General features: G+C 45.7%; 1 protein-coding gene across 1 annotated transcript in view; it reads left to right on the top strand.

Moving 5' to 3' along the window:
• The window catches only part of LOC145390238 (uncharacterized), a 76,570-nt gene extending 74,719 nt beyond the window's left edge, over positions 1-1,851 (top strand). Inside the window, exon 5 of the mRNA XM_080265230.1 lies at positions 1,796-1,851. Within this exon, the coding sequence (XP_080121356.1) occupies positions 1,796-1,851 (56 nt within the window). The remainder of the gene's footprint in view (positions 1-1,795) is intronic.
• The last annotated feature ends 21,216 nt before the right edge of the window (positions 1,852-23,067 follow it).

Genomic DNA, 23,067 nt, shown 5'->3' with positions numbered 1-23,067 from the left:
AGGATGGAAAGAAGGAAGGAGGAGAGGAAAGGGCTGGCACCTGCGAGCAGCATTACACTGAATGAGTGGATGGTGAGTGCCCCCACCTACTACATAATAATAATAATAATAATACAAATAATAATAATACACCCTTCAACTTCACACACACCCTGAGTACACCCTTTCTGATATAGAGACAACATGAAAGAGGTTATAATATTCATGTATTATGCATTCTCTTCTATATATTCTGTATTGTTAGTGGACATGGTACATGTATGATGTTAAGCAAGTTACAGACTGAGTTTGATGTAGTGTCAACTGGATGGAGAAAAGAAAAATGCAGTTTTATAAATTTATGCCTACAGAGGAATGTTATTGTGGTGAACAAAATGTCTACTTATTTATCAACAGCATGCCATCATTATATGAATGGGATGCATTTTTGAAAGTGGGTGGGAATGCTCACCATCCACTAACTCAGTGTAGTGCTGCTGTTGGGTGTCTGCCCTTTCCTCTCCTCCATCCTTCTTTCCTTCCATCCTCTTCTGTCTTCCATTCCTTCATTCTTTCCTTGTCTTTCTGCCTATGGGTAACTTTACACTCCTGTCTTTCTTTCCTTCATTCTTTCCTCTTCCTTCTGCCTGTGGGTGACTCTACACTGAGTGACAAGCCAGATGGTTTCCTGTACACCAGGAAATCATTTACTACACTGGGTGGTAACCATATAACCAAATTTTGGCTCCTGGTGGTTTTGTGGGTAATTATTGCACTCCAGTCAAATTGAGCCGGTGAAGGTTTATATCCAAGGGGTGATTGGGGTTGAGCGGTGAAGGTTTATATCCAGGGGGTGGTTGGGGTTGATTGCTCATGTAGTGCCATTCAGGGATGAGTGAGGCTGGTCACTCTCATCTTAAATGTCAGGACCAACTGCCTAGCCCCGGGCTCCTACACTCCTCAAGGGGCAATGTAGGATTGGATGATGGATGGGTGGATGGATTGTATAATAAATGATTTTTTAATGAATTTAGTGTTCTAGCAATCATATAAGTGAGGAAATGAACATACAGAAAAATGGGCAATGTAGCAGTGAAAAACACCAATGAAAAAAATGTGCTAAATGTTACAGTCATAAAAGCATGTGATCATATTTGTCAATTGTAAAAAACATCATCATCATCATCATCACTGCCAACATTATTCATCTGAAAAGGAAGAACGTGGTATTTAAGGTAGAAAATCAGACAAAAAAGGAAAACGGGGATATCATAGGTAAGCAGTATATGAAGAATGATGAAAAAATGGTAATGGTAGACAGTGAAGATATTAAAGATCCCTGGAGAGAGCATTATAACTGTTTGCTGAATGAGGAGTCTGACTGGAACAGGGAAAGTTTAGAGTCAACAGATCCAAAGTTTGGCCCTTGAACTTTGATTGATGCTGATACTGGGAGCAGAGCGATAGGCAATATGCAGTTGGGGAAGGTGGTGGGTGTTTCTGGATTTACTGCTGAAAAGCTGAAGGCCTCAGGAGATATATATGAGTGGGTTTAGTTGCTGATTTGAAAAACTCAATTATATATCAGTGTGTTGTTCCAGATGACTGGCTGAAGAGTGTGACTGTAAATGTGTACAGTAAACTTTCAATTATCCCGCATAATTCAGCCAAGCCCTATGCCAAATAAAGTGAAACACCAAATATTGCATAATACCCTCCATCGGCTCGACATTCAGCGTCGAGCAGGATACTGTGTTACTATCCCTGTCGACCCTCTATCCTAAAAACTTTCCCATGAATGATATTGCTTTAACAGAGCTGAGCCAGCAGCACCAGATACTGCCTTCAGCCGTATATTGTGATGGCAGATAACTGAAAGTCAGTATCATCCGGACCTCTTTTCCCACCCTAGGGCAGGGTGAGGAGCAGCAATGTCTAGACAGCCCAAATTTGCCCAGTACAATGGTCCATGCTTCCATTCACTCATCATTCAAGCCTCCAGAATCCTGGATCTATCTGATACGTTAAAAACATTCACCACACTCTGTAGGTTCACATAAACGTATCCAATATAATCACTCTGGATGCTATCACGTTAAAAAGGGGTGCCAAATCCCTGATCATGAGCTTCTCACAACATTCATCAAGCCAGCTTGATCTCCTGTCAGTTACCTAGCCTCACTGACTTCCATACCTTTCTTCCTCACACACTCATCCACCATACCCCTCCACCTTCTCCTTGGCCTACCTCGCCTCCTCCCTTCTTCAGATTTGCTCAGATATACCTTTTGCATCACTCTATTGTTATCCATTCTCTCCATATGACCATACCATCTCAGTGCACTCTCTCTGACTCTGGTGTCCACAGACTTCCTTACTCCACATTGTTCACGAATCATTATTTTGTATCCTATCCACTCTCTGTACTCCACATACAATCCTCAGCAGTCCCATCTCTACCGCTCTCACTCTTGACTTTTCATTTTCATGCCACACCATACTCTCACATCCATATGTTAAAGTTGGCACGAACACTTCTTCATGTTAGCCTCGCACAGCTGCAACACTCAAGCCTCTGTTTGTTATCAAGGTCTTAATAGCACCAGCTTCTTTACTTCCTTGTGTCACTTGACTTTCCACTTTTTTTGCACATTTTCCTCTCTTTTCTATCACTGTACCCAGGTACTTGAACTCTCTCACCAATTGCAGTCTTTCTCCATTCACTGTAACATCACACTGGGAGTCACCTTCTTTCTCAATAACCATCACTTTACTCTTTTCTATATTTACTTTCAAGGCACGACAGTCACAGACATCTGCAAAACTCTGCACTAGCCAACCAAGTTCTTGTTCGGTATTTGCAAGCAGTACTGCATCATTAGCATACAACAAATTTAAGATATTCCATCCATCACCATTCATTACCAACGCCATCCCTCTCTCCATTACTCGTGTTTTTACTTCTCTCATCACCCCATCCATATATATATTGAACAACCATGGGGACATCACACAACCTTGTCGCACGCCCACACCAATCGTGAACCATTCACTCAGATGCCCATTTTCCCTTACACATGCTTCACTACCATCATCAACATCATCATCATTATCATAATAATAATAATAATAATAATGTTAATAATAATAATAATAAAAAAATAATAATAATAACAACAATACTAATGATGATGATTGATGATGATGATGATTGATGATTGATGATGATGATTGGTGGTGGTGGTGGTTCTTCTTCTTCTTCTTGTCGACAGATAGACGTAAGGAACTGAAGGAATTCCACAGCAAGCCATGAAGAAAGTCAGGGGAAAGCCAGTCAGCCAGCCAGTCAGTAAGCCAGTCAGTAACCTAGTCAGCCATCACTTACCTGCGTTAAAAGCTAAGTAATATTTCGCCTGTTAGATTAGATAGATAGATAGATAGACAGATAGATGGATGGATGGATGGATAGATGAATGGATAGATTGATAGGTAGATGGATAAATAGATAGATGGATGGAAGGATGGGTGGATGTATGGATGGTTGATAGATTGATAGATGGATGGATGGTTGGATGGATGGATGGAATGATAGATTGATAGATAGGCAACTTAACACTGCCACACGTCACTCTAACACACACACACACACACACACACACACACACACTCAAAGTCCCCTTTCCTACACTCGTATACATAAATTCCTCTCTCTCTCTCTCTCTCTCTCTCTCTCACACACACACACACACACACACACACACACACACACACACACACACACATCAATGATACTTACATAATGAATGTGAGATTAACTAGGAGAGTGATGTGGGTGAGGTGGAGGAGGGGAGAGGGAGAGGGAGACCGAGGAAGAGATGGAGGGGTGAAGCAGAGAGGTGTATGAGAGAGGGGGGTGTAAGTTGGGGGAATGGCAGCGAAATGGGTGGGGACAGTGCGACATGGAGGTGATTTGTTTGTGGCCACCCCATACGGGACTAAGGCGTCTGGCTAGAGAGAGAGAGAGAGAGAGAGGCCAAAAGACCTGTGTGTATCAGAGTTCATAATCAAAATATCATCCACGTCTAACCTTCTATTTATCTAACTGTAAGCTTACCTAAATCTACCAGACCAAAGCTAATCTACCTTTACTGACTACCCTGCCCTGCCCTGCCCTACCCTACCCTACCCTACCCTACTCTACTCAGCCCTACCCTACACTACCCTACCCTACACTACCCTGCAGTACACTACCCTACCCCACCCTACCCTACCCTACACTACCCTACCCTACCCTACCCTACCTTACCCTACCCAGCCTTACCCTACCCTACCCGACCCTACCCTACCCTACCCTACCCTACCCTACCCTACCCTACCCAGCCCTAACCTACACTACCCTACCCTACCCTACACTACTCTACCCTACCCTACACTACCCTACCCTACACTACCCTACCCTAACCTACACTACCCTACCCTACACTACCCTACCCTACCCTACCCAGCCCTAACCTACACTACCCTACCCTACACTACCCTACCCTACCCTACCCTACCCTACCCTACCCTACCCTACCCTACAGTACCCTACCCTAACCTACACTACCCTACCCTACACTACCCTACCCTACCCTACACTACACTACCCTACCCAGCCCTAACCTACATTACCCTACCTTACCCTACCCTACCCTACCCTACCCTACACTACCCTACCCTACCCTACCCTACCCTACCCTACCCTACCCTACTTTACCCTACCCTACACTACCCTACCCTACCCTACACTACCCTACCCTACCCTACACTACCCTACCCTACACTACCCTACCCTACCCTACACTACCCTACCCTACCCTACACTACCCTACCCTACCCAGCCCTAACCTACATTACCCTACCTTACCCTACCCTACCCTACCCTACACTACCCTACCCTACCCTACCCTACCCTACCCTACACTACCCTACCCTACCTTACCCTACCCTACACTACCTTACCCTACCCTACACTACACTACCTTACCCTACCCTACCCTACTCTACCCTACACTACCCTACCCTGCCCTACACTACCCTACCCTACCATACCCTACACTACCCTACCCTACCATACCCTACACTACCCTACCCTACCCTACCCTACCCTACTCTACCCTGCTCTACCCTACCCTACCTGCCTACCTATCTTGTCCCTACAGAAGCTCAGGCAGTGAAGACACGTGGGGGAGAGAGAGAGAGAGAGACAGAGACAGACAGACAGACAGACAGAGACAGAGACAGACAGACAGACAGACAGAAAGAGACAGAGAGACAGACAGACAGACAGACAAACAGAGTGGCTGGGGACGAGAGGCCAGAAGGGACGGGCTGGGGACGCGCCTGACGTATCATATTCTCTCGTCTGGCGCGTCCCCAGTCCGTCTCCTTCACCCCCCCCCTCCTCTCCCTTAATCATTTTCTCTTCCTCCTTACTTCCTGCTTCCTTCCTTCCTTCCTTAATTCCCTCCTTCTTTCCTTCCCTCCTTCCTTCCCTCCTTCCTTCCTTCCTTCCCTCCTTCCTTCCTTCCTTCCTTCCCTCCTTCCTTCCCTCCTTCCTTTTTTCCTTCCTTCCTTCCTACTTTCCTTCCTTCATTCATTCATTCCTTTCTTCCTTCCTTCATTCATTCATTCATTCATTCATTTCTTCCTTCTTTCCTTCCTTCCTTCCTTCCTTCCCTAATTCCTTCCTTCCTTTTTTCCTTCCTTCCTTCCTTCCTTCATTTCTTTCTTTCTTCCTTCCCTCCTTCCTTTCATCCTGTCTGTCTGTCTGTCTGTCTGTTGTCTATTAGGTATCTCCATATATACATACTAATGGCCTACCTACCGTCCTGCCTACATATCTACTAACTTACTTACCTACCTACCTTCGTATCTACTTACCTACCAGCCTACCTACCTATTTATCTACTTACCTACCTTCCTGCCTACTTACCTACCTACTGACCTATCTACCTACTTTACTCTTGCCTACCTACCGACCTGCCTACCTACCTACCAACCTACTTACCTACCTACCAACCTACTTACCTACCTATCAACCTACTTACCTACCCACCCATTTCTCTGTCTACCTACCTACCATTCTACCTACCTACCTACCTACCTACCTAAATACCTACCTACTTTGCCTACCTCCTTATCTACCTACTTACCTACCTACTTACGTTTATTCTTGCCTACCTACTTGCCCACGTTCTTCAATTTGCTGTAACTGCCCAGCCTCAATACTGATGCGCACACACACACACACACACACACACACACAGTCAAAGGCCTTCCTCTGTCTGTCTGTCTCTCTCTCTCTGTCTCTCTCTCTCTCTCTGTCTCTATCTGTCTGTCTGTCTGTCTGTCTCTCTCTCTCTCTCTCTCTCTCTCTCTCTCTCTCTCTCTCTCTCTCTCTCTCTCTCTCTCTCTCCCTGGATGGATGACAATTCAAAAACGTACACACACAGACACACACACACACACACACACACACACACACACACACACACACACACACATACAGTAAACGGCCTTCCTCTCTCTCTCTCTCTCTCTCAAGTGCCTAATTGTATGAAAATGTAGAGCTATAAGATAACGTGTATACACCTACATACGTACATACATACATACACACGCACACACTACATACACACACGCACACACTTCATACACACGCACACACTTCATACACACGCACAACTTCATACGCACACGCAAACACTTCATATATACATGCACACTTCACACACACACACACACACACACACACACACACACACACACACACACATCTACATACATATATCACAAATGTGTACACACTACATACATATATACATACATAAACACACACACATCACGAAGCATACACGTACAGTACATACACACGCATAGACACCAACACATATACGTCAAACACACTCACATACACACCTACACATGTACGTCACATACACACACGCACACACGTCATACTGATAAGACTGTTTATACTTACACACCTACACATGTACGTGAAATATACTCACATGGCTACACACACGCACACGTCACACTGATAAAATTGCACACACACACACACACACACACACACACACACACACACACAAGTATTCTAAGGTAGGACTTGATGGTGGGGAAAGGAGTGTGTGTGTGTGTGTGTGTGTGTGTGTGTGTGTGTGTAACACACTCTAACCAAGGCAAGACTATGAATATTGTCCACTATACTCTTTTTACTCTAACTTGGCCTAAAACTCCCCTATTTCCGTCCTGAATGCTGAGTTGTAGCAATAGATGAACACTGGAAGATGATGCTGGTCACGAAGAAGTGCTGAGGCAAGGTTGTAGAGCCATAGCATTGTACTTTCTGCCACTGAACTACGTGAAATCAGCTGCAAAAGAACGAAAATCTGGGCCAAGTGAATGTGAAAAGAATATATCTCCCGCAGTTTATATATAATGTTTTTGTACGAACATTTATATCAACAGTTACCTTTTTTTTCCTTCATAATATGTAAGAACGACGTCGAACCAAGTTTTTGAAAAGATCCAGGAATGTAAGAGTTCTCTGTGGTAAGAAATTAAGGAGAAAAGTGTTGTGGGTGTTGGCGGAGCATTGCGGTGAGATGTGCAGGCACACGCATGACTGTACACACACACACACACACACACACACACACACACACACACACACACACACACACACACACAATACTCTCTAATGGAACTTGCTGGTGGGAAAATGTGTGTATGTAACTGGTGGTGTGAGAGGTTGCCATGGTAACACACAGGCACCTCCCACTAGTCAACCAAAGACTTCCTTAGCGATATATTTTTGGACAAGGCTGATTAACATCCTTTTGTACGTTTTTTATGCAGATTATGGTAAAGCTTGAAGTATTTATACAGCGCAGTAGGAGAGCAAGGTGTAACAAGCAAAATAAATAGCTAAGGAAGAGGTGCTAGGGAGTTGTAGAATGAGTTTATAGCTGTAATTTTTACCAGAGCGTTCCATTAATACATCCATTATATTCCGGATCAAAGACTTTTATCACTGGAATGAATCTTTGTCTCAAAATACGTTATATGGGACACTATTCACCAGCCTCATGTTATCAATGGTGAAGGATGCTCATGCACAATATAATTATTTAAGACTAACTTAGTGTCACGTGGAAGGCTTATATATTCCCGATTCATAATCTAAACATAGTCTACCCCGTAACCGTTCTCTTATATCCCGTTCTCCCTTATCTCGCTTGTGCACTAGATGGCGTGAAGGTAATGGCCTCGCAGTTTTAACGTTGAGTCGTTACTCCGTAGCTTTTCTCCTCCGTGGAGTCGAGTACTTCATACTGATATTCATGCTTTCGTGAAGCTGTGGTGCTTCATTCAGAGTCGAGGTGAAATAAACCTGCATGAAATTAGTTAGTTAACCAGGAGCAATGGGACGTGAGTAACCTTGCACGGCGCTAGACCAGAGTCCATACGTGAGGGAGTAAGTTGGAGAAATTAGTGACTGATGTTAGAGGACATCGACAGTGGATCCAGCCGTTGAACTAAAGCTTGATGTATCTAGTGGGAAGGTGGTAGTCGGATATTAACCATTTATGAAGGTATGTTCTATATTTACTACTTGTACAGCTTTATTTTGGACTTAAATTAGATAGTGATAGTTTTAAGAATAGGTGATAGGAGTGATCTGAGTGACACTGGTGGTTGAATATTTGTAAATCTGCATTTAATTCATGTGTACAGCTGAAATGTTTATGTATATATTAATCATTGTTACGACAGCCACATATAGAGGGAGGTGGTTTTTGTTTTGGGGGTTGTTCGTAGGAAAGTGCTGGGCTGTAGCAATAACGACGAGTGGGGTAGGTCATCCAGGGAGTGGGTACGGTTTGGTGGGAACTGACTAGTAGTGATGAGAGGCGCGGTGCAGCATAGCCCCTTCCCTTGTCCCCTGTATTTTTCCATATCGTGGAGCAGTGGCTTTAAACTGCAAGATTAAGGACTGACAACGGGGTTAGTTAGATTTATAGGTACTTTTACATCAAGGTATTGATGAAAATAAAGAAATCGTGAGGGAAATTGGTGTGGTTATATTGAAAAGTGACCTGTGTTCGTCACTTGCTTCACTTTTTCATTTTATTAGTTATGTATTTACCGTCACGTTTTTCGTGGCTAGCCTTTGATAGCTTGTTCTGTTCATGTTGTACTGTTGTTGGTCTGTTTTGACAGTGAACCTTAGTGTGTATGTGTGTTTTAAGTAATGATCAATTTCTGTTCTACCAGCATTTATCCACCATATTCTCTCCTACACCCTGACCCTCTGACCCCCATATCCACATTTTGTCCACCATATTGGGTCGGTGGCTGGCACAATGTTGACTCTTCACTACACTTAATTACCGCCTCCATTGTTTTGGTACCTGCAGTATTAGTCTGCAATTTTTTCCAATCCGTCAGCTCTGATTGAATAGGGTTTTGGTCAATTAAATCGTCTGTGGTTTGTTCGTGTCGTTCTGGGAGGGTTACATAAAATTGTCATTAACTCCTTGAGGGAAAATCATGAACATTTATTGGTTTATTAAACAAGCAATGTCTAGCTGACCAGACTCCAATTGGAGCCAAGCAACCGCCCCTGCAGGGTGGTTCGTCTTGACTAAGTCATGACATTAAATTCCTAAAAATTAGCGTATTATTTGTGCAGAACTAAGCTAATTCTTTCTTACGTCGTCCAACAAGTGGTTTCTTCATTCAGTGTATGTTTCGTTCAATGTTTACAAGATTTAATTGCTTATCATTGCTTCGTGTGGGATCGAACAGAAAGTTTTCCTCAGTTTTCATTCATATTCTACTTATCTCGTAATTAAGAGGAATGAGTATGTCTGAGAGGAATGAGTGGCTGAATGTCTGAAACACATTACACATTACATTGTACCAAAGTGTATTAATAATGCTTTAAACTCCACATGTGCCGTGGCTGCTCAGTCGAGTTGAGAAGACTGGTGAGTGGACGATGATGTCGCTGCAAAACCAACGTGACCTGGATGGGTGAGAGGTCTCGGTAAAAGCAGTAGCCGGCACACAGCACTCACGGACACATCTCCGCCTCATTTCACTCTCTCTCGCCCCTCTCATACCGTCTACTTCAAGAATTCCAGACTATCGATGTTAAGTACCATCTCGGCAAGTGGCCTACCGCAGCCGCAGACAGCAGCAGTTTGTGGGAGCAGAGAAGGCTGAGCAAGGCGCCTATAGTGCAGTGAAATTTGACTAACGTGTGGCCATAAAAATCCTTGTGAACCCATTAAGTTGTATGGATATGGGAAAAATGTGGAGAATATAGAAAGTGTGGTGGGATATAAAGTGGAAGATATAAGAAATTGCTAAGGACATAGGAAATAAAGGATAAGTGAACAAAGTTAGTAGAAGAAAGTAGTAAGGTATGGTCAGGAAATATTTTGGAAGAAATTGAGAATAACTATGGATTTAGCTATGAAAATAGCTATGTGGAGTAGACTACAAGTTGTCATACACCGTACACTTTACACAGTCATTCTCAGTTAATGTAGTTTTACGTGTGTATTGGGTGTGAATGTATTTACTTTGTAAATCAATACTGTTCTTTCACTTTCCTTAACCTATGCAGACTTACACAATTGTTGTCACTTATAAAAGGGGGGCCTGATTTGAGGAATATTGCATGTGTGGCGGGTAGAGTAATTCTTGAGACATGACTTTCCCATGCTTTGAAGTGATATTCTCCTGCAGCAGACTACGCCCCGCCATAACAAGGCAGTGGGAAGAGTATCGGTTTATTACCTGGATAAATGTCACATTTAGAACTGGACTCTTTTAACAGGGGCACCATAGTCTGCTGCACATCGGCCTGTTATGTGGGTGTGTGGTTACGACTCAGCGTTGCATATGGTTTTCTGGGTAACAGGGAACCATTGGGCTTGTTACGTGATGCACTCGCCTGAAGTGGGTAGAATAATAGACAGGAAGGATGAAAGATACAGGAAGAGGAGGACTGAAACAAAGAAGTAGGCAGCACTACAGGAGTGGATGTTGTTGCCACCTCTACCTATCAGCACGTTAGAGTATAATAAAACTTGTGTCACTGTTAAAAAGTATAATTTCATCTCTATAACCTTCTCCCGGAGAGGGTATATAAGCTGTCGGTGCAGTTTGGGGTCCTAAACTTTTGAAATGCCTAAAAACTTAAGAACATGGAGATTAAGTAATGGCGTTAATACTCCTAATTTTCAGAGGAAGGACCCTAACCCATTACGGTGTTTCTATAAAGTGAAAAAATTGCCCTGTAGTAAGACGAGGCTTAGTCTAGGCAATGATGTTGACCCCTTCAAAAGCATGACATTTTCTAATTTACATGTCTCAAAATTATCTAACTTCATCTTTGGCTTTTTTTTTTCTTTTCAATTTTCTGTAGTAAAAGGCTTGCCGGCTTCTGGCCATTAGTTCCTTCTTCCCTGCCTGAAAAAAATAGAGGGGGTTAATGAAGGCTATATCTACGACTATATATAAGAACTACAGTCCGAAGAGTCTCTAAAGTCTTTTAGGGACAGCGTGAATAATTCGTCATGAGATTGAAAGGGGTAAGCATTATTGTTTTAATATTACAGGCGCCCTGGGTTTGTTAGGACGCTGATATACAGAGGGAATTTCGTAGCCAAAATATCGAGGAACCAATAGAGAATGATTCCAACAGAGCTTGATGCTTGGAGGAAAACGGGTCACGAATACCGGCGTGGGTGAGATGGGCAACTGTCAAAAATAGCGACGTGAAAGGGGAGAGCAAGGAGGGGGGGAGGGAGGGGGGGAAATGGAGAGCGATGGAAGCCGAGGGAGAGATGGAGGGAGAGGGAGAGAAATGGAGGGATGGGGAGATGGAGGAAAGGAGGGAGGGGGGTAAAGGACAAGTAGGGACTGAGGAGAGAATATTTTACATAACAATGGGCAATAGCAAGAGATGCCTTATAACTATTAAACTCTGCCACTCGCACAAACGTTAGGTGATGCTGGATATTAATCTTGGCCATATTTAGCTATATTATTTCTCCATCCCTAAGCAGCTTTTCTTCAGACAACCTAAGAGCACAATGTAACATCTGGCGTATTTGTGAGGGAAGATGAGAGAGACTGGCTGTTGTGGTCTATACGTAGTCAGGAAAGCAACAACGTAGGACAGATTTAGCAGTTTATATCATCCTTATGCAAGATTTTTCGTGTTAGTCAACCTCAGGGCACGAGTAACAACTGGCGTGTCTGTGTGAGGGAAGATGAGAGAGTTGACAGTTGTGGTTTACACGCGAAGCCAAGCATGTGCTGCTGTCAGCTAGAGTGTGTGATTCTTAACATTTACAGAGTCCATGTTACGGATCGCCGTCTTGATAACGCGTCCTTTTTAAAGTTTCATTGCTATCTTAAAAAAAAAAAAGACATTGTTTTGGAGGACTGTTGCTTAATACAGTTCCATTACTTACTGTAAATTTGATCCTCCATTTTCTTCCAATACGCAGTACCACCTGTATATAGAAATTACACCCCTGACTTAAAATGGTGCATACAAATACGTGTCAAAATGTTTTCATGCTTCTACGCCCCTTGTCAAATCATATTCTGGTGACGAGACATGCTAGAATGTGTTTAGGTGCGTGTGCTTGCCTGTGCGTCTTGTAGAATCATGTAGCAATAGTGTGTCAAGGTGCGTGTGTTTGCCTCTACGTCTTGTAAAATCATATGCTAGTGACGGGACATGCAGGAGTGTGTTAGGGTGCGTGTGTTTGCCTTTACGTCTGGTAAAAACATATGCTGGCAACGGGACATGCAAAAGTGTCTCAGCGTACGTCTAAATGCTTCTCTTGTCTCCCTGACTGCTTCACTGCCTGCCGAGCCTACCTCTTCCAACAACACGGAACACTGGAGGATATTAATATTCCAGTCAACGCAGGTGCATGTGCGTGCGTGCGTGTCATCATCATTATCATCATCGTCGTATTCGTCGTTGTCTTCCTCCTCCTCCTGCTCCTCCTCCTGCTCCTCCTCCTACTCCTCCTCCGTGGCTGTGTCTCCCTGCAGGGCAACACTTTACAAAAGGTGGTGTTCGTGCTGGCTGACGATACATCCTGAAACCTTCCTTAAATACCTTGCCTAATGGGTCAAAGTATCCTCGTGTGTTACTAAGGCAAACAAAACGGATAATAATATAGCACTTAAAGCAACAATAAGGTGTGATACGCAAAATAATTGGCTTAAGAAGAAGTGTTGCGGTGTGCCATGCCAACGAGAGGGGCATAAATGGTGTGTCGTGTGGTCGTAAAGCTTAGTTAGTTACCGGGAACATCACCCACACTGTTAACGCCAAGCCTTTCTACTCCCTGTCAGTGCCGCCGTCACCACCTTTTCCTCCCTCCTCTTGTCTTCATTACCTGTCAGCCTTCGTCCCCAGGTGCTGAGGAGGAGCCTACACGTGGTGGCACTGTGCACTCATAGTTTCCTGCACCTCACCATGAGAAGGGGCTTGGTCTGACTCTTGTGAGAAGCTGTCTACCACACTGGGATTACGGATATCCACGCGTTGCATGTACTGTACTGTACCTGTACGACGGTCCCGTAGGAGCAGTTTCTGACTGTGGTTGACGGGTCTGCTCAGCTAGACTAACCGATGTTAAGCAGCAACCTGCTCCGTCTACCCGTCCGTCTGACTGCCTGTCCCATCCTTTGAGTCTCCTGTCCATTGGCAATAGCCACCATGCATTTCAGATAGCAGAACCCTCAGGCACATTAGTCATGCTGACATATCACTCATATCTTCCTCATCTTCTGTTGCCATCATGCACTTAGGTAAACAGACTCTCCATGCACACCCTCCCCACGGCGAGGTGCAGGGAAATATATGGAGGTTTGGCTCGCGGATGCATGTCGCTGCTGCTCCACCCAGGGTGTCCAACGCCACCACGCACAGGCTTCTCATCAGCGCCAGGCAAAACATATAGGAATATATAGTATGCAGGCAAGAAAGCAATCTAGTTGGCTGGCAGGCTGACATGTAGGCAGGTGGTGTTAAAAATAATATACAATAAAAAAAAAGAAAAAGGAAAAGGTGACAAAAGAGGCAAGGAATACACAGTAAAATCTGAAAAAAAAAAAAAATGACAAAGAAGGCAAGAAATGTACAATGAAAAAAAATGACAGAGGAGGAAATATATATACACTGACGATGACTAATTTCTGGCCAGGGATGCCCCCTTCCTACTGCTGTATACCCAGGTAAGAGGGTAGAGGGGGACGAAACGACCTCCACCCCAACCCCCCCATACCCCTACCCACCCATCCCCCACCCGTCATTCTTAACTCGCAGTTACATCTGAAGCTGATTTCCTGCTTAACATTCTTGGTGCCACTGCTGATACAAACATAAAACACTGGGACGTGTTACAAGTATATAATATAACCATCAACACGCCGCAGCAAGAACACAATGCTTTATGATGGTGACGGTAAAACAAACACGTTAACATCGGCCAACTCAGGCCTCGTGTGTTTGGTGCACCGCTTAGCACGCGCGCGCGCGCGCGCGCGCGCACACACACACACACACACACACACACACACACACACACACACACACACACACACACACACACACACACACACACACACACACACACACACACACACACACACACACACACACACACACACACACACACACACACACACACACACACACACACACACATCACAAATGTGTACACACTACATACATATATACATACATACACGCACACACATCACGAAGCATACACGTCCAGTACATACACACGCACAGACACCAACACATGTACGTCAAACACACTCACATACACACCTACACATGTACTGTACATATTAGAATAAATTTAAAGCAGGCCTCACTGTCTCCATCTCCCTGCTGGTTCTCACGCCAACATGGTGCAGTGGAGTTATACAGGTAACCCAGGAGTGGTGCCGTCAGTGCTCGAGCAGGCGAACCTTGAGTCAAAAAACTTGTTCCGCTGCATGCCGCCAGGAAACCAAGCACACAGCAACATGTGCAGTGTGCCACTAACCCAGCTACAACCTCCAGGAATGGGGACAGCCTACATGTCAGCATACCCGACCCTGCACCCGGGGGAGGCGTGGCGCAGTCGGTAGAGAGTTGGCCTGCCGTTCTAACGAACCCAGGTTCAAATCCCCGCTGAGGCAGGGAACAAGTTTAAGGATTTGAATTTCATTAAATCAGGCTTTACTGATCTACTAGAAGACCCGCCGATATGTCTTAAAAATACCCCCGCTAATACCAATACACCAGTCCTGTATGAGACAGCCCTAGCATGTATTCAGTATGGACGGTGGGTGTTAGCGCCGAAGTGGTGACATGTAGAGGTGTATGGTATGTAGGAGGACTGCTGGGCCTTGATAGCAGGCTGTGAAGCCTATGCCCAGAGTTGGACACATAAAAAAAAAAAAGGAAAAAAAAAGCACAGATCAAGTGATGAGTATCTGCACCACGAGAGGCTGCTGGTAATGCTACTATGGAAATGTCTCCATCCCATTTAGAAGCATGGCCCGTGGCGTCAAGTGCTACACCCGTGGTTGCAAGTTGGTCCCATCCTTGGCTGTGGGTTCCGTGAGATTGCTGTGTGATCCTGAAGTGCATCAATGTGTGGATACACGGGTTGCCAAGCATAGATTCAAGGCCATGCACAGAGAGGAGGCCATTGGCATGGTAAGGAGCATGGTGGGCATGGTCAGACTTCTTCACATACACGCAGGAGAACCCACGGAGTGGTGTTCTCGTATGGTGGTGGTCCAGAAGAAAGATGGGTGGCCGCGCAGAACAGTGAAGTATCAGCGACTCAACCAGGCAATCCAGTGGGAGACCCACCACACCTGACCCCCATTCGACACAATCATTAGCGTGCCGAAGTACATGTTCAAGAGAGTAGTGGATGTTTATTTGGAGTTCCATCAAATTCACCTCGATGAGGAGAGCAAGAAGATAATCACCATCACCCTGTGGGACCACTTCCTCTTCCAGCGCACACCCATGGGCCACTGTAAAAGGCAGGAAGCCCTTACCAAGCGCTTCGATGATGCAGCAGCAGAGATCCCCAGTAAATTGAAATGTGTCGACGACACGCTCCTGCATGACCATAGCGTTCCTGATGCTCTCTGGCACACATACCAGTTCTTGGGAACATGTGCAGAAAACAGGATCACTCTCCACCAAGACAAGTTCCGTTTCTTCAGAAGCGTGACCTTCTCAGGTTATCAATTCAGCTGGGAGGAGTATCAGCCTACCCAGGACTTGCTAAGCAGTATAACCAGTTTCCAGATGCTGCCACGCCCCTCCCTCACAGATTTCCGATCGTGGTTTGGGCTGGTGAACCAGGTGGCACCACTCCTCGCCATTGCAGCACTCATGGAGCCCTTCAGGGAATTATTGAAAAAAACCATCAGGGAAAGTGGTGTACTGAAGCGGCCAACTCCAGTTCATCTTCAAGTCAACAAGGGAGGCTATAGGCCAGCTTGTGACGAAGGGCCTCCAGTATTATGGCCACACAGCCCACAGCAGTGTTCACCGACATCAACATTCTTGGCATTGGCTTCGTTGTCATGCAGCAGTACTGCCAGTGTGTGTCTCAAGAAGCCCCCTTGTGCTGCAGGGGTGGCTGGATATTGGCCCTATGGGGAAGCCGCCATCTAACAGTGGCCGAGAAAAACTACTCAACATTGGAGGGGGAGGCCCTTGCCATCGCATGGTGCCTGAAAAAGGCTCACCTGTCCCTGCTGGGGTGTCCGGACCTCGTCTTCATCACAGACCACCCCGCACTCACCAAGATCTTCAAGGACAAAGAGCTGAAAGACATCAGCAACCCCCACATACTCAACCTCAAGAAGACACTGATGTACTCATTTCGCATAAAGTACCTAATGGAGGAGGTGAACCGCACAGCAGACACGCTCTCAAGATATCCCGTGCTATGGGGCAGACAGGACGAGACAAACATGGTGGTGGACGAAGCTACATATGCCGTGGTTGCGGCAGCGATGGCTTGCACCCTAGAAGAAGAGGAAGGCGCCATTGTGGACCTCCATCAAGTGGAGGATTAAACTCTCCAGGATGAGGACTACAGGCTCCTCCATGAGCACATGAGTGCCGGTGACTGGACTGACTGGAAGGATTAGGAGCCAATAGCACTCTGCCTGTACTAAAGGATGAGGAGGGACCTTTCATGCCAGGAGGTCATTGTCATGTTCGCTAGAGATGAGGGGCACCTGCGACTTGTAATCCACACAGCCCTTCACCGTGCGGTCCTTGCCAACCACCACGCAGGTCACAAGGACAGAGACTCCTTGCTCAGGTACGCCAGGCAATGCGTGTACTGCCCCAGCATAGATACTGAGGTCAAGTAGAAGTGAAGGCACTGTCAGGTGTACGAAATGAATGCCCCATCACAACCCGCGGAAACCTTCCTGCCCACACTCCCACCTTAGTACACCTTCCAGCAAATGGTGGCTGACCTTTTCTAACTGGAGGGGGAAAGGTACATCGCTTATGCAGACAAGCTAACCAGCTGGTTGGAGGTGGAGCATCTGCCCAGGAGCATTGCCAGCTCACGGCTTATAACAGCCTTTCTTAAGTGGTTGAAGAGGTTCGGTATCCCAGAGGTTCTGTCTTGTGAGGGGGGTATGAACCTCGTAAGTGGGGAAATGAGGGCATTCCCATCCGTGTGGCATGTGCAGCTGAGGGTGTCATCAGCCCATGACCCACAGTCCAATGGCTGAGCAGAGGCTGCAGTCAAGTCCGCCAAGAGGCTACTGAGGAACAATACCCACCCAGGAGGCTCCCTGGACTCGGATGCTGCTGCTAGGTCCTTATTGCAGTACCTGAATACCCTGCTACGTGATACCGATGTATCCCCAGCCCAGCTGCTGATAAGACGTCAGCTGAGAGACTCTGTACCTGCTGCCAAAGAACACTACAGGATCAGCAGCCGATGGGCCAGGATGCCGAGAAGCAGGGAACGGGCCACGGCCCACACTGGGGATGCAGTGTCCATGAGATTCAACCAGTTGGCACACAACGTCGCCCCTCTTGACCCAGGACAGTGGGTGGACCTACAGAACCAGGAGATGGAGTGATGGGACAGTGTCGAGGATATCGTTGACACCCCACCCTCAAGGCAAATACCTGGTGCAGCTGGACGGCAATGGTCGAACCTCCCTCAGAAATCATCGCCACCTACGCCCCTACGAGGAGTCAAGGGAACAGATACCCACCACGCATATTGAGGATGGTCCCCATCGGGAGGCTGACCACAGGGGGGAGGCCCCTCAGCCTCTCCCTCCCCTAGAGAGGCTGCAGCATGCTAGGCGCGCCCCAAGACACCTAGAAAACTATGTACCGTGACATTGCAGTGTTGTGTACCCCTGAGCATGTCAAGGTGTTTTGTAATGTGTATGACCTTGTTGCACTTTTACCATATTACCAGAGCAATGGTTGCTCCTGCACATGCAACTGATTTCCTTATTGATGCAATTATGCCACTCTAAAGTCAGAATGTATGTGACATGTAAATTTTGCCACTCTTGTGTCATGTAATGCCTAGTCTCAAGTCATGATGAGTGTCAGTACCTGCCCATTGCTTTGTTGTTGCATGACCTTCCTCCACCTCGATTAATGTGCTTTATATCAATACTGCACTAGGTTCAGAGTTCTCTGCAATGGAGGGTGTGTGTGTTGGAGTTTGAATTGACGTGGGAAGTTTCCCACACCGCCCGTGCCTGGGGCTTGCTTGGCGTGGGCGGGCAGTCTGCCTCAGGCCATTATAGAGGGAGGTGACGCCCTTGCCTGTACATATTAGAAAAAATCTCAAGCTGGCCTCGCTGTTTCCATCTCCCTCCTGGGTCTCACCCTATCAATGACTGTCCCTTCTTTCGCTAAGGATTGTATAACCAAACTTGGTCACCAACCTTGAAGCACATCCAACTTGCATTGGCATCATACTTGCACTTCATCACCTCTCCTGAAAACTAAAGGGTTCTCCACACTTGATGATGTACCTTAGCCAACCTTTTCTGAAGTTGCTTCGCAAAGCTGGAGATGTCTGTAGGCAGCTCTTCCCTTGGTGGTCTTCCCAATAACAAGTCAACGGGTAAGTGTAACTCGTGGCCCAACATCGGTTTTGCCAGGGTGTTGCCGTTAGACTCATGAGGTGCAGATTGATATGCCGTCAGTAATGCAGGTAATTTCTGGTCCTATTCTCTTTGTCCCACTCCGCAGTACTAGGCCAGTTCTTGTCCTAGGGTTCAGTTGAAAATCTCCGTCATCCCATCTGACTGTGGCCTTAGTGGGGGTCATCCTGGTCTTCTTGATCCCCAACAACTTGCAGCACTCATGGAACACAGCAGTTTCAAAGTTTCTACCCAGGTCTGAATGGACTCTTGAGGCATCCCAAAACAAGAGAAAAATTGATCAACTACCACCTGAGCAACAGTCGCAGCCTCTTGATCAGGGATGGCATAGCCTTCTGGCCACTTTGTGCAACAGTCCATGGCGACACATATATACAGGTTACCTCTTTCAGTGAGTGGCAAAGGTCCAGCAATGTCCACCAGGATTCTTTCCATCGGTGCACCCACTTGGTACAGCTGAAGAGGGGCACAACCACGTTTCTTGGGTCCCTTCTTGGCACAACACACATCACAGGCCCTACACCACTCTTCAACATCCTGATGCATGGCAATTCAGAAGAACCTCTGTCGCATTCAGGTTCGAGTTTTCTTCACTCTCAGGTGCCCATCAGTGATCTGGTTATGGGACTTATCCAATATCCCAGGCCTCATTTTCTTCAGAACCATCAGTTGCCAATACTTGCTGCGGCCATCAGGTGTCTCCCACTGACACTCCAGAAGTCCGTTCTTCAAGCAAAGAGGGTCCCACTGACTCCAGAAGCTCCGGGTTAAAGGGCTAAATCTAGAAACTTATTCCCAAAATGGTCGCATTGTACTCTGCTGCATCCACTGTAGCACTGGATGTAAATCTTCATCCTCGATCGCATCTTCTTCAGGTCTTCTGCGTCTAATGCTGGCCCTGTCACTGCAGTTTGGTTGCATTTCTTGCTACAGACTTCTTTTTCACTACACTGCTGGCACTCCGGGTCACAAGACCCATGACTCAGGCTGTCAGCATTGCCATGTATGCAAACAGGATGGTGTTGTACCTCATAACTGTGCTGGTCCAGCCTCCCAAGCCAGTGGCCAGTTGTCCTTCCAGATTCTTTAGCGTTTTCAGCCACTTGAGTGCTGCATGATCCATCCTGATGGTGAAGCAGGACCAGTACAAGCAGGGATGGAAGAAATCAAGGCTCTTCATCACTGGCAAGTATGCCTTACGGGTCACACAGTAGTTTCGCTGTGGTGGGCTGAGCTTCTTGGTGTAGTATGCCACCACATACTCCTTGTCAATCTTTTTATGTGACAGAACTCCACCAATACCATGGTCACTAGAATCACAGTTCAAGATAAGTGGCTGACTCTGATCAGGGTATGGCAATACTGGAGAGCTTGCCAAAGCATGCTTGAGTTCGTCGAAGGCTTTCTGAGTTTCTGCTGTCCACACAAACTTCTGCCTCTTCCCAAGCAGCTTGTGCAGAGGTTCAGCTATCATTGCAAAGTCCCTGATGAAACGCCGTTAGTATGTGCACACACCAAGAAAACTCCATATGTCCTTCACTCAAGTTGGAATTGGCCAGTTTTCCACAGCTGCCACCTTCTCTGGGTCAGTACGTATCCTGCTCTTGCCTACAATGTGTCCCAGGTACTTTACTTCCTTCTGAAACAAGTAGCACTTCTTGGGGTTCAGCTTGAGGTGTACTGCACAGGTCCTGTTCAGCAACTCTGACAGCCTTTCCAATTCCTGGTCGAACGTCCGTCCAAACACCATCACATCGTCCAGATAGATGAGAGCTATCTGCCAGAGCAGACCTTCAAGTACGCGGTCCATGAGATGCTCAAAAGTAGCTGGGGCATTGCAAAGGCAAATGCTTCATCCTCACTTTAAACTGCCTGTGGCGGTGTGGGATGGGGATGTACCTGTATGTTATTTATGGTGAGTATGATGGTATTTGAATGATTTAAATGACAGAGATTGTAAGAAGCAATTAACAAAACAAATCGATTAGGAAGAGGTGTTAGGGAGCTTCTTTAACCCATAAGAATATAAGCCCAAGTCAGAAGTCATGTATGCCATATTGTTATATATTAGAAGATACTCCTGTGGAATATTTTGACGAGTTGAAGGATGTAAGAATTAAGCCTTTGATGTATTCAAAACAAGATTACTTTAGCCTCAGTCAGAGATATGAGCCAAGTCAGACATTAGGTGTGCCATAGCCTCATCTCTTGTTTGCTGATGTACCTGCTGAGATGGACGCTGAGAGATGCGAATGGAAAGGCGAAGGGTGGAGTCACCAACGTATGAGTGGATAGGGTTACATGTACAGCTTAGAAGGTCATTGATAAATAAAAGGAAGAGAGTTGGTGATAGGACAGAGCCCTGAGGAACACTGTATTGATAGCTCTAGGAGAAGAACGGTGGCTGTCTACAACAGCAGCTATAGAACGACAAGAAAGGAATCATGAGATGAGGGTACAGACAGAAGGATAGAAATTGCAAGAAGGTAGTTTGAAAATTTAAGATTTATGCCAGATAATTTAAGATTTATGCCAGACTCGATCGAAAGCCTTTGAGATGTCAAGTGCAATGGCAAAGCTATCGCCAAAATCCCGAACGGAATATGACCAGGAGTCTGATAGGTAGGTGACCATCACCAGTGGAGCGTCCCTGACGGAACCCATACTGTCGATCAGGAAGAAGGCTGTGATAGGAAAGATGCTTTAAATTAGTTTTGTTAAGACTTTACAATTATTTCTGTACTGTAAATGTTATACACAGTCTTGTTTTAATGTGTTTAGATATAATTATTCCTACTTCCTTTTATATATTTTGCTTAGAAATCCAGTGTCTCATTATACACTGAACTTCGCTATGTTGTATTTTCCACCCTCTTAACACTATCTTGGAGCGAGCGGACTCCCCCACCCCGTCCGTCCCCGGGTTATCCTCAGCTGTCCCCTCCCACACTCCCCTCTGCTGAAAGAATGATTGCGCATGCGTGGAAGCGCTGGTCTTGCGTTCCCTGCACCCCATACAGCACTCTCAGATACCGCCGCGAGGAGGAACAGTGCAGGCAGTAGAGAGAGAGAGGGAGGGAGAGAGGCACAGAGGCGAGACATACAAAGAGGGAGGTAGAGAGAGACAGAAGAGACAAGATGGTGACGGGGTTCCTACTGTTCGTGTTAATTTTCCATTTCCTTTACCTTGCTTTTAAGAAACCATCGAGGCTGCCCCCAGGTAAGCAGTGGCCATTCTAGGATTTTTATCTTTCCTTTTCTTCTGAGGGAGGGAGGGAAGGATTCTAAAATTTCTCCAGTTCTCTTTCACTGGGAAAACATAAAGGAACGGGTATGTGTGCTACCCAGTTCCCTGCTGGCTGAGCTGTTTTTCCTGCAGTTTTTTTACTTGCTCTGCTATTTTCGTTTTTTTTTTACTTGCTGTGCTGTTTGGGTTGTTTTTTTTCATTTGTTGAACTGTTTTGTTGTGTTTTTATTTGTTGAGCTTTTTGTTTTGTTTTTACTTGCTGTTCTGTTTTGATTATGTTTTTTTATTTACTGAGCTGTTTTGTTGTGTTGTTTTATTTTCTGAGCTGTGTTGTGCTTCTTAATTTCATGAGCTGTTTTGGTTGTGTTTTTTGACTTCCTGAGGCGTTTTTTTTTTTTTTTTTTTTTTGTCTTGCTGAGTTACTTATTGTGTTTTTTGATTTACTGAGCTGTTTTGGTTGCGTTTTTTGTCTTGCTGAGTTTCTTTTTTTTTTATTGCAGAGCTGTTTTAGTTGTTTTTTTACTTGCTGTGTTATTTTGATAATTTTGCTTGTGTTTTTG

Source organism: Coenobita brevimanus, unplaced genomic scaffold (assembly GCF_032717465.1).
Source record: "Coenobita brevimanus isolate Jiangsu-jjx unplaced genomic scaffold, ASM3271746v2 jjx.HiC_scaffold_3696, whole genome shotgun sequence".
In the NCBI taxonomy this organism is placed as follows: domain Eukaryota; kingdom Metazoa; phylum Arthropoda; class Malacostraca; order Decapoda; family Coenobitidae; genus Coenobita; species Coenobita brevimanus.
This window is presented reverse-complemented; position numbering and strand designations above follow the sequence as displayed.